The following is an 11610-nucleotide window of genomic DNA, read 5'->3' as shown; positions in this document are numbered from 1 at the left end:
CTGGAGCCTCACCTGCATACCCCGCATTGTAGGAGCCCCTGGCCATCACTGCAGTGGGGAGCCTGGGGCTGGGTGTCCCCGCAGTTACAATCACACAGCGTGTGCAACTCCACAATCAGCTCTTCTGAGAAGCCAAGGGCTCGCAGCTTCAGAAGATGGGGCTCTGAGAAGCAGCGGGTAGCTTGGAGAGTAACCAAAAAATTCACCTGAGGACAATGTGGGCAGAAATCAGACTTAAGGTCCTGTGTCCACACACACACACTCACACACACACACACACACACCCCAAAAAAAATTCACCTGAGGACAATGTGGGCAGAAATCAGACTTAAGGTCCTGTGTCCACACACACACACACACACACACACCCCAAAACACACACACACCCCAAACCTATTGATCCTCCAGAACCTATTCCTTAAGAAATTAAGGGATAGGATCATGCTAACACCCATCTCTTAGACACCCACTGGAGGAAGACACTCATTAAACCCTTTTAGAAAGGATGGATGGAGAACTACCCCATGCTTTTGCATTGTTCTCTGTGTCTGCCCCCCATCTTTTCCTGCCTGCTTCAATTTCCCTCCCCCACCCCCACTTCCTTCCTTCTGCCTATCTCGGCTGGCTCTCACCGTCTGGTTGGTTCGGACGTGGTTGCACTGGCCCCGGTCCCCAGCCTCACTCTCCCTCTTCTCAGGATCCCCACACTGAGATTCATATGAGATGTGGACCCCCGGAGGGAGTGGAGAGTGTTCGAGGGTCACCGTGGATGACAGGCTCTGTGGAAGGGAGACAGTGAGTAACCACGTGAAGGCAGGACTCCAACCCCACCTCGTGCCCTCTCCAGCCATTTCAAATTCCGCCATAACCTTGCCCTCGGCCCACCGTGGGGCCCCTTGCAACGTGCAGCGGCTGCTTCTCAAACCCCAAATCAGGATATATAATCTGTGCGCGTAAAGGGCTCAAGGGCAGAGTCTTTCAATTGAATTTGCCCTGGGAAATTGGATACTGTCTCAGATTTTTCTCACCGTGGCTTTAGGATGTGATCCCTGTCATAAGAAGTCTACGGCATGGCTACAGAGCTAAGCCCAAGAAACACTTAAGGATCTTTATGGTTCCTTCTACCTGTAAAATTCTGTGGTTCCTGTGAAGAATGTCTCTGAATTATTTGTAAGCTCAGTGAAAGTAGGCTCCAGATGTTTCTTTATGTATGGATCGACTGGGGCATGAATGCCAGCCCTTCTGTCTATTATCTATTTTCAGCCTCCTGTGTCTATATCCCCATCTATAAAATGGGGATGCTAATCGTTAGCAAACAGGGGTTTAGTGGGGTAAATGAGATGGCAAACAGCACGTGCACTTAGGACAGTGCTTGGCATGAAATACCAACTCAATGAATGTTCCTTTCCTTCCTTGCCCAGAGCAGGGCTCCGTGCTCTGCGCAAGCCAGACACCAGATTTACAAATGTCAGACTGGGGGTGCCTGGGTGGCTCAGATGGTTAAGCGTCTGCCTTCAGCTCAGGTCATGATCCCAGGGTCCTGGGATTGAGCCCCGCATCTCTCCCACTCCCACTCCCCCTGCTTGTGCTCCCTCTCTCACTTTGTCTCTGTCAAATAAATAAATAAAATCTTAAAAAAAAAAAAAAGTCAGACTGGGTGAGTGAACGATGAATGACAGCCATAGGCAAACTGTAGGTAGGAGCTGTGGAGAGCTACACCAAACAGTGATCAGTCTGTCTTAGTTCTGCCACCTCCCCTGAGGGCCCCTTTCCAGTGCCCGCCCTCGCCATGCTGCCCAGTCCCAGCCCCTCACATTATAAGCGTCCATGATGAGCTGCACCACGTTGCTGGAATCCTCGCTCAACTCCCCCACTGCAGACTTAGGAATCAGCTTACTCAGCTCCTGGGTTATGAGGAGTCGAGAGAAATGGTGGGTCACAGTTAGAGGGAAGTGGGCTTCTGGGGGGTCTGGAAGGAGGGCGAGGGCGTACAGGAAGTTAGAGAATGGGTCTTTGAGGGAGTTGAGAAAGGCTCGTGGCGGGAAGGTCTGGCATTCAGCCAGTTCTCACCTGGTAGACAGGCAGCGTGGCACTGGTGACAGCAAAGATGGGCTGGATGTTTGCCGCAGACAGGGCCTGGGCTACCTGACCCACAGAGGGGTAGTCCTGGGCAGGGGAGCGGGGACAAGGTGAGCACCGCCGCTCTCCCCCACAACATCCAAGGTGCCCTCCGCCCAGGAAATCCGGGAACCAGGGTTCTACCAGCTAGAGGAACCCCGGAGGCTCAGCAAGGAGGAGGGAGGGGCTCGGAGTGGGGTGACACAGGTTTCTGTCGGAGCAGTGGGGGGACATGGAGAAGAGGAGCTGCTGGGGGAGAGAGCAGGGCGGACACTGGTAAGGAGAAGGAGGTAGGGGTGGGGGTCCTGGGCGTAGAGGAAGAGGGGGCTCAGCTAGGGAGGGGTGGGGCAAGGCTGGGGACTCACAAACTCTGGGCTGCGACTATAGAGGCCATTGCTGTCCAAGTGGCAGTGCCCGTCGCTGGGCATGAAAATGCCACCCAACTTCCCATCCCCAGCCGTGTGGAATGTGTCATCTGAAGTGAACACCAGCAGCCGGGACACATTTCTCCAGCCAATCCGCTCCTGGGGTTGGGGGTTGGACGTAGGCTGTGCCCCTGGGCTCCACGAGCCACGGATTTGCCAGCCTCATTCTGAGTCAGTTTGAGTATTCCCCTGTCTCCAGTATCCCCCCAAACAGGGTTGCTGCTAGCGGAGGCCTTCTTATGAATTAGAAAGCCATGCCTCTTCCTCAACATATTGGACTCCAATCCACCAGGTAATTGTTTAAAATAAATATGCAAACTACAGGAACTATGGTACAAAGGGCACCCCTAGAATTGGGCACTGCACGACCCTAGGGGGCAGTCTTGGCCCCAAACAGTGCCTCAGACTCAGATGCCCTCCCCGCCTCCTCACCTGGCAGAGTGCAGCCTGCAGAATGGCATCGAAGCCACCTTCGGGGGAGTCCAGGTTGCCAGACACGTTCTGGCGCCCCACCTCCCGCTCGAAGGCCTCCGCATCCCCGGTCAGGGACAGCACATGGTGAAAGCTGAAGGGGGGCTGGCAGCGCTCCAGCCGGGTGGGGCAGGGGTGGCGAAGTTTAGAGGGCACCGTGCTCACGAAGGGCAGCACCGTTTTGTCCACGAAGGAGCCAAAGCCTGGGAGGGGGGCATCATGAGGGCTGTGCCAGAAGTCACTGGCCGGCAGCCGGGTGGAAGGGCCGCTGCTGAGGACTCAGAAGGCAGAGGTCCATGGGAAGCAGTGGGGCGCGGTCAGGGGGACTGTCACAGAGGAGTAGAGAAGATAAGGAGAGCCAGTGCTCCTGGCGCGCAGGGACCGAGTACCTGGCCGGGGCAAAGGGGTTGGATCCCTGGCTCAGGGCAGTGGGGGCAGGAGGGGATCAAGGGGAGGACACAGTGGAGGTCAGGCAGGGTCTCCGGAGGAAGAAGGAGAGGGTGTAGGGTGTAGCGGGAGGCAAAGGAGGGCATCTTGAGCCAGGGAGATGCGAGCGCAGAACGCGCAGCCAGGGACAGTGGCCTTTAGCCCTTGTCCGAGAGACCCAGACAGGGCTGAGACGCAGGCGTCAGGGCAGTATCTGGGTTGGTAGGTCCAGGGTGCACTGTCTGACCCCTGGGAGCTGTCTGAACCCCGTCTGGCCAGACTCTGGGACTCAGTCATGTCCCTCCTGTAGAATGAGTGCTCCTACTGGACAGTCTCCTAAATCCCCTCCAGCGCCGTCCTGGAAGAGGAACGTCTTGGGGAAGAGACGCCGACACGTGTGGCCTGGGCAGGTCTGTTAAAAACTGGGAGAGGGCAGGTAGGGCCCCGGGCTTCTGCAGGGGGGAGGCCGAGGGCCGGCGGGGCGCGGGGCGGGGCGGCGCGGCGCTCACCGATGCGCACCGAGTGCGTGACCTCCTGCAGCCGCAGCAGCAGGGCGTGCCCGAGCTGGCGCACGCGCTCCAGGTCGTCCTTCATGGAGTAGCTCAGGTCCATGAGGTAGTACAGGTCGACCGGGTAGCCCTCGGCCCGCAGGAAGCTCACGCGGAGCCGCTGCGGCTCCCCTGGGGGGCGGGCGGGCGGGCGTCAGCCCGGCCCCCCCCCCCCCCCCCGCCCCCCCCCACCCCCGCCCCGCCCCGCCGGCGGGACTCACCGGGCCGCAGCGTGACCCGGAGCCGCTGCGGCGCCAGCTGCGTGGCCCCCTCGCCGCGGGTGCCCGGGCCCAGCGGCTGGTCCTGCAGCACCTCCAGGCGGCCGCGGGGCTCCTCCAGCTCCCCCGGGGGGCAGCCGCGGGCCAGCAGCTCCTGTCGCCGGCCGCAGCGCCGCTCCTCCGCCAGCCCCGACGCGGTGAAGTTCTGAGCCCAAGGGGAGGCGCGTCGGGACTCTGGTCCCCCAGGGAACCCCCCCCAGCCCCTGCGATCCAGGCCGCTCCCAACCACCCCCCCCCACAGGTCCCTGAGCCCCGCGGATGCCCTCCCCTCCCCGGCCCCCCCACAGCCCCCTCCAACCTGGTCCTGTCCTTCTGGTCAGAGCCCACTTCCTCTAGCACCCCACCTCCCCGCTGCTTATCTAGATAACCCCCTTGCCCTAGCCATCTACCTTCTCCTCCCCCCACCCTCACCCCCACCCCAGGGCCACAGACTTCCTGTTGAGATCTCAGGGACCTCACTACCACAAGAAAAGGAGGAGCCTGGCCTCCTAGTCCAACCTCTCCTGCATGCCCAGGCCAGAACGGGAAAGCGGGTCAGGCTAAGTAAGACCCAGGCTAAGTTCCCGGGAAGGGGAAGGACAGGGACAGAAGGACGGGACAGAAGAGGAGACTCTCCCCCACACATCCCACCCCAGTGTGTCTGGTACCTCTGGGACTGGCTGGAAAGTGGCAGAGGAAGGAAATGGTTACAATGGCTTCTCAGCTGGCCCAGGTGCCTGCCTTAGGCCCAGAGATTGAAGGAGGCAGACACATATCTGCCTGTCTGCCTGTGACCTCCCTGCTCTCTGCCTGGTGCTGACTCGGAATCTCCTCTTCCGGTCCTCCCAGATTCACAACATGCCTTTCTCCTGGGCTGGCTCAGCCTCCGCTCAGCTTCTGTGGCTCTGCCTTCTAGCGAGGTTGCCCTCATCTCTGATCTAACTCTCCGTCTTCCTGTGGGAGAGACAGTTCTGCCCCCACCCCCAGCTCAGGTACCCACCATGCTCTGCCACTCCATGAGCCCTGTCTCTTTAAGGCACAAACAAAGAACCGCCTTGTTTGACCAGCCAGGGAAACACCCACTCCCCAGCATCCTCCTTGGCCACTTAGGTAGATCAAACCTGTCCTCCAAAGCCTACACACTTCTACCTCCTTCCCTTCTACTGTCCCAGCCACAGGAAGCTACATACCTTAGGAACGTTATGCACACGCATGCCCAACACAGACTCAGAAACCCAGTCACACACTTTCTGCTAGGGACTAGCCCTCAATGTGATGATGGCATGTGGAGATGGAGCCTCTGGGAAGAACTTAGGGTTAGCTGAGATCATGAAGGGAGAGCCCTCACGATGGGATTAATGCCCTTATAAGAGGAGGCACCAGAGAGCTTGTCTACAGCCCGACTGCAGGCCAGGGCGAGGGCTCTCACGAGGAACCAAATGGGCTGGCACCTTGATCTTGGATTCCTAGCCTCCAGAACTGTGAGAAATGAATTCCTGTTGCTTAAGCCAAGCAGTCTGTGGTATGTTGTTATGCCGCCCAAGCTGACAAATACACTTTCTCGCATGTATACAAGTGCCGCAGCTCCTTCTACCTCTGCACAAGCGGGAGTTCCAGCGAGGACATACTTCTCCAAATTTATGGTCACATGTCTTCTCCAAAGATACACAAATACACAGATACGTAAGCATACACACACAGGAACCTGGCAAGCATGTGTATGCACACACACACACAATCACACACAGGAGTCCTGTGTGCGCACATTCAGTCGCACACGGAACTGCAGAGTGCGCCCAGAAAACCACACATTTGCCCCCACAATCACACACGTAGCTCCATTCTGCACATACACATACGCAGGTTCAAAGGCCACAGGCTCATCTTTACCAGTTGCTTGCACCACGCACAACTTGGGTGTGAGAGGATGCATTCCCGGCAGGAGGAGGCAGGCTGGCAGGACCCCTGCAGGGATGGCTCGGGATCCCTCCATTCTGTGGCCTTCTCGGGGGATGAGATCTTGGCATCCAATTCACTCTCCCCTCTGCTCAGGACTAGCAGGAAAACAAGGACCATGGACAAAGCCACCATGGCCTGCAATAGGATATAAAAGGGGACACGTGGGTCCTTAGGGAGGACCTCCAAGCTCTCAGTCCTCTAAACTTAGCCTGTGGTTGTCACTCTCAAAACTCTACCTCAGGGGAGCCTGCCTGGCTTAGTCGGTAAAGCATGCAACTCTTGATCTCAGGGTGATGAGTTTAAGCCCCACCTTGGGTGTAGAGCTTACTTAAGAAAACAAAACAAAACAAAAAAAAGCTTTACCCCAATTCTTTTTTTTTTTTTTACCCCAATTCTTTATCTCCCCTGATAGTCTCCCTGTGGATTCAGTGGTTTCTTTAAAGTGTCAGGAAGAGGCAGCTACCACACCTGGGTAGGAGCCTCAGAGAAGCTCCGTCCCGCCTGTGTGCAGATTTTACTAGGCCAAGGTGGGCAAAATGGCCTAACAAGAGTCTGGAGGCTAGGCCCAGAAGCACTAAGGTCTACACCCACCCAGGTCTATTGACCAAGATTCAAAGCCACAGTGGAAACAGAACTGAACAGGAAACAGACCAGGTTCTGGTCCTGCTTCAGTGACTCACTGGCTGTATGGCAGGTCAGACTTTTTCTCTGGGCCTTAGTTTCCACATCTGTAAAGAGAGAGAGTTAAATAAATAATCTGACAGCCCTTGCAGCTTTCATAATCTTGGATTCTAAATGAAAGAACAGGGGCGCCTGGGTGGCTCAGTAGGTTGAGCGTCTGTCTTGGGCTCAGGTCATGATCTCAGAGTCCTGGAACTGAGCCCCATGTCGGGCTCCCTGCTCAACGGGGAGTTTGCTTCTCCCTCTCCCTCTGCCTCCCCCTCACTGCTCATGCTCTGTCTCTGTCTCTGTCTCTCTCTCTTTCAAATAAAGAAATGAAATCTTAAAAAAAAAAAGAGAGAGAAAAGAAAACATTAAAAAAATAAACAAATGAAGAGGATCAAGGGCTCTAAATTTAAGGGAGGAAAGTCAGGGAATAGGAATGAGAGGAAGGAAGGCTGAAGCTGATGAAGGAGTGTGTGAAAGAGGCAGGGAAGGTAGCTGACATGGTAGCAAAAGGAATAAAGATTAGACCATAAGAAAACTTTCTAAAGGTCTGGGATAATGGAGGAAGGCAAGCCACGGTTGGTAAAATTTTCTCTTTCTTGTACTTTGCAAATACAGATTGAAGAGCGAGCCTGAAGGCAGGGTAATTCCTGGAATGACCTCTAGGGAGAACTAGGCAAATGTCTGATTGTTAAAAACTTATTAATTAACAGTTTGAGTAAGCAAGCCATAACCAGGCTTCAAAAATCAAAAAGTTAAGGGAACTCCTGGATGGTGCAGTCGGTTAAGTGTCTGACTCTTGGTTTTCGGCTTGGGTCCTGATATCAGGGTCGTGAGATCAAGCTCCAAGTCCCTCCAGTTCTGTGCTCAGCACAGCGTCTGCTTGACACCCTCTCTCCCTCTGCCCCTCTCCCCTGCATGCGCACGTGCTCTCTCTCAAATAAATAAATAAATCTTTTTTAAAAATCAAAAAGTTAAATTGCAATGGCCTCTTTTTACAGAGATGGAAAAGCTGATCCTATACTTCCTATGGAATTGCATAGGACCCTGAACAGCCAAAACAATCTTGAAAAAGAATGAAGTTGGAGAACTCTCACTTGCAAAACTTACTAGAAAGTTACAGTAATCAAGACAATGGGGTACTGGCATAAGGGTTGGTATATAGATCGATGAAATAAAATCGAGAGTCCAGAAATAAATCCATCCATTTATGGCCGACTGATTTTCAACAAAGGTGCCAAACTATTCAATGGGGAGAGAACAGTCTTCAACAAATGGTGCGGAATGACTGGCTATCCACATGTGAAGGAAGGAAGCTGGACTCCTACCTCACAACATATACAAAAATTAACTGAAAATGGATCAAAGACCTAAATGTAAGTCCTTGAACTCTAAGTTCTTTGAAGAAAATGGAAGGGTACGGGGCGCCTGGGTGGCTCAGTCGTTGAGCGTCTGCCTTCGGCTCAGGTCATGATCCCAGGGTCCTGGGATCAAGCCCCCATCGGGCTCCCTGCTCCGCGGGAAGCCTGCTTCTCCCTCTCCCGCTCCCCCTGCTTGTGTTCCCTCTCTCGCTGTGTCTCTCTCTCTCAAATAAATAAATAAAAATCTTAAAAAAAAAAAAAAGAAAAGAAAATGGAAGGGTAAATCTTTGTGGCCTTGGACTTGACAATGGATTCTTAACGATGACATCAAAAACACAAGCAACAACAACAAAAAATAGGTCAATTGGACTTCGTAAAAATATAAATATATAAATACAAAACTTCTGTGCATCAAAAAGCACTATGGAGAGAATGAAAATACAGGCTATAGAAAGGGGGGAAATATTTGCAAATCATATATCTCGTAAGTATCCAGAATATATAAAGAACTCTTACAACAAAAAGGCAAACCACCCCATTTTTAAACGGCAAAGGACTTACGTAGACATTTCTTTGAAGAAGATAGACAAATGGCCAACAAGCACAGAAAAAGATGCACAACACCATTAGTCACATCAGGGAAATACCACAGTGAGATACCACTTCACACCCAGTAAATGGCTATAATAAAATTTTTTTTAAATAGAAAAAGAGGATGTGGAGAATATGGAACCATCATACATTGCTGGTGGGAATGTAAAATGGTGCAACACAGTTTGATAAATCCTCAGTAAGTTAATTAAAACAAAAATTTGTGCATGAACGTTCATAGCAGTACCATTCACAATAGCCTCAAGGTAGAAACATATCCGCTGATGAAAGGATGAACAAAATGTGCTATAACCACACAATGGAATATTATTTGGCCATAGAAAGGGATGAAGTCCTGACACATGCTCTGATTCAATGAATCTTGCAAACGCAATGCTAAGGGGCGCCTGGGTGGCTCAGTCGTTAAGCGTCTGCCTTCGGCTCAGGTCATGATCCCGGGGGTCCTGGGGTCGAGCCCCGCATCGGGCTCCCTGCTCGGCGGGAAGCCTGCTTCTCCCTCTCCCACTCCCCCTGCTTGTGCTCTCTTTCTCGCTGTGTCTCTCTCTGTGTCAAATAAATAAATAAAATCTTAAAAAAAAAAACAAAAACGCAATGCTAAGTGAACAAAACCAGTCACAAAAGACCACACATTGTATGACTCCGTTCATGTGAACTCTTCTGACTAGACAAATTCACAGAAACAGAAAATAGATGGTGGTTGCCAGGGGTTGAGGAAGAGGGGAGAATGAGGAATAACTGCTTGTTGGGCAGTTTCCTTTTGGAGTGAAGAAAAACTTCTAGAACTAGATAGTGGTGATGGTTGTACAACATTGTAAAAGTACTTAATGCCACTGAAATGCACACTTAAAAATGGCTAAAATGATAAATTTTAGGGGCACCTGGGTGGCTCAGTCGGTTAGGCATCTGCCTTTGGCTCGGGTTGTGGTCCCAGGGTCCTGGGATCCTGCCCCACTTCGGGCTCCCTGCTCAGCGGGGAGCCTGCTTCTCCCTCTGCCTGCTGCACCCTCTGCTTGTGCTCTCCCTCGCTCTCTCTGGCAAATAAATAAATAACATATTTTTTTTAAAGTCCCTGGAAGAGGATTTGTGGGGTCACTAAATAGGTATCATTTGTAATGTTGGCGCATATCACTGACATAACCTCTTTAGCAAATGTGTCGGTTTATATTCCCACCAGTGGTGTGTGTATGAGAAAGGCCAACTAAATCCTTGGCCTGACGCATCTGCATCCTCCCCCGCCTGGGTCTAGATTCAGACTGGTGCTCTCTCTGTACAGCGTGGGGAAGGGGTGGGGTGCCAAGCTGTTGACCTCAGCTGTTCTGCTCCCCGCTCCCCACCACTTGGGCCCTCAGGTGCAATGTGTATATATATATATGTATGTATGTATGTATATGTCTCTGAGCCCCCTCCTGTGCGAGGCCGGCCCAGGGCTCAGCCTCTGTAACCTCAACCCTGCTTGCTCAGCAGGCCTGTGGTCGAGGAGGCAGGTGATGCTGCAGCACAAAGCCCCGTTTTGACTCATCTGTCAAGGTGGGGCCCCCAGGATTGGACAGAACCAGAGACCTCAAACCCACTCATCTCCCCTAAAAGGAGCCCCTGGGATTCCCTGCACAGGACTTCCCAACCCCCTTCTCCCAGTTTTCCCTCTTCTTGCTAACTTGGGGGTACACGACCTGCTACTTGTTTCTGTTAATGTCTCTCTCCCCCTCCCCCCCAGCTATTCAAAACTTTGGTGACATCTTTCTGCTGCTTTTCTCTTCTCCACTTCTTTACAGGTCTTTGTTTTACTTCCTTTTCCCTCTTATCCTAGCCATAGAGCAGCAGAGTTGTCTACTTCATCCCCCTCTTTTTACAAATGGAAACCTGAATCCCAGAGTGATAAGTGACTTGCCCACAGTCACACAGCGAATAGGGATTAAGACAGGTGAGGCTCGGTTTGTTTGCCACTTTCCTCCCCTCCAACCCCAGCACCATCATCATCAAAAGTTATGCCTTCCCCCAACCAGCTTCAGTGGGCTCCACCTGATCCCCTTTCTCTTCCCTTGCAGGGCTCTTCTTCCATCTTCCCTTCTTTCCCTCTGTAATTGTCCCATTTTCCTGGACTCGATTCTGCCTCCAATACACACCCTAACATCCCCCTTCAGCACCTGAGAAACAGCATTTTCCCAACCCATCCAGATCTCCCAAATCAAGTGGAATCCTCTGCTGCCCATTCGGTGGCACGAGGAGGGAAGAGAACTGAGCCACTGGGCCACGGTCTTCCAGGGCTGTGGTATCCACAGCTAAGGTGCCACTGGCAGAGCTGAGCTGAGCACCGGGCACTGGGAGCAGGGCTATAGCAGCTGGGGACTCAGACTGGGAGAGCCCCACCTTGACATAATCCTTGGCACATGGCGGGCACTCAAATGATGTGATCAATCATACACCCCCTACCTTCTTTGCCTCCCTCCAGCCCCACTTTTGGGAAACCCATGCAGGAGAGATGGGTAGGGGTTGGGGGGGGCAGAGCTTGAGAAACTGGAGGAGGGAACTGGGAAGAGGATCTTAGGAATGCAGAAAGGAGTTCAGAGCCTTTCCCCAGTCTCAGCCGGATCCTGGGTGTCTTCAGGTCAGAGCCTGGAACCCTCTTCCCTGGGGGGGGGCTTGGGGGGGTTGGGCGGGTAAGGAGAGGAGGCAGAGGGCTGGTGCCCTGGTACTCACGGGCATGTGAAGAGCAGCCCTTCCTCTAGCAGCCGTTGTTGCCTTTGTGTACTGATCTGGGAGGCTGCAG

At 53.1% G+C, this 11610-nt stretch overlaps 1 protein-coding gene across 3 annotated transcripts in view; it reads right to left on the bottom strand.

Annotated features, from left to right (window-relative positions):
* The window catches only part of ITGB7 (integrin subunit beta 7), a 22663-nt gene extending 11053 nt beyond the window's left edge, over nucleotides 1-11610 (bottom strand). Inside the window, exons 1-11 of one of the 3 annotated variants that reach the window (XM_035002564.1) lie at nucleotides 11541-11610; nucleotides 6856-6932; nucleotides 6136-6339; nucleotides 4210-4411; nucleotides 3950-4120; nucleotides 2976-3217; nucleotides 2484-2642; nucleotides 2071-2166; nucleotides 1815-1904; nucleotides 633-779; nucleotides 13-206 (exon numbers count right to left, since the gene is read on the bottom strand). In XM_035002564.1, the coding sequence (XP_034858455.1) occupies nucleotides 13-206; nucleotides 633-779; nucleotides 1815-1904; nucleotides 2071-2166; nucleotides 2484-2642; nucleotides 2976-3217; nucleotides 3950-4120; nucleotides 4210-4411; nucleotides 6136-6336 (1502 nt within the window). In that variant the 5' untranslated portion in view covers nucleotides 6337-6339; nucleotides 6856-6932; nucleotides 11541-11610. The remainder of the gene's footprint in view (nucleotides 1-12; nucleotides 207-632; nucleotides 780-1814; nucleotides 1905-2070; nucleotides 2167-2483; nucleotides 2643-2975; nucleotides 3218-3949; nucleotides 4121-4209; nucleotides 4412-6135; nucleotides 6340-6855; nucleotides 6933-11540) is intronic. The other 2 variants (XM_035002563.1, XM_035002565.1) reach the window with 2 other exon arrangements.

Source organism: Mirounga leonina, unplaced genomic scaffold, assembly GCF_011800145.1.
Source record: "Mirounga leonina isolate KUSES-001 unplaced genomic scaffold, KU_Mleo_1.0 Mir_126, whole genome shotgun sequence".
NCBI classification, from domain to species: Eukaryota; Metazoa; Chordata; class Mammalia; order Carnivora; family Phocidae; genus Mirounga; species Mirounga leonina.
This window is presented reverse-complemented; position numbering and strand designations above follow the sequence as displayed.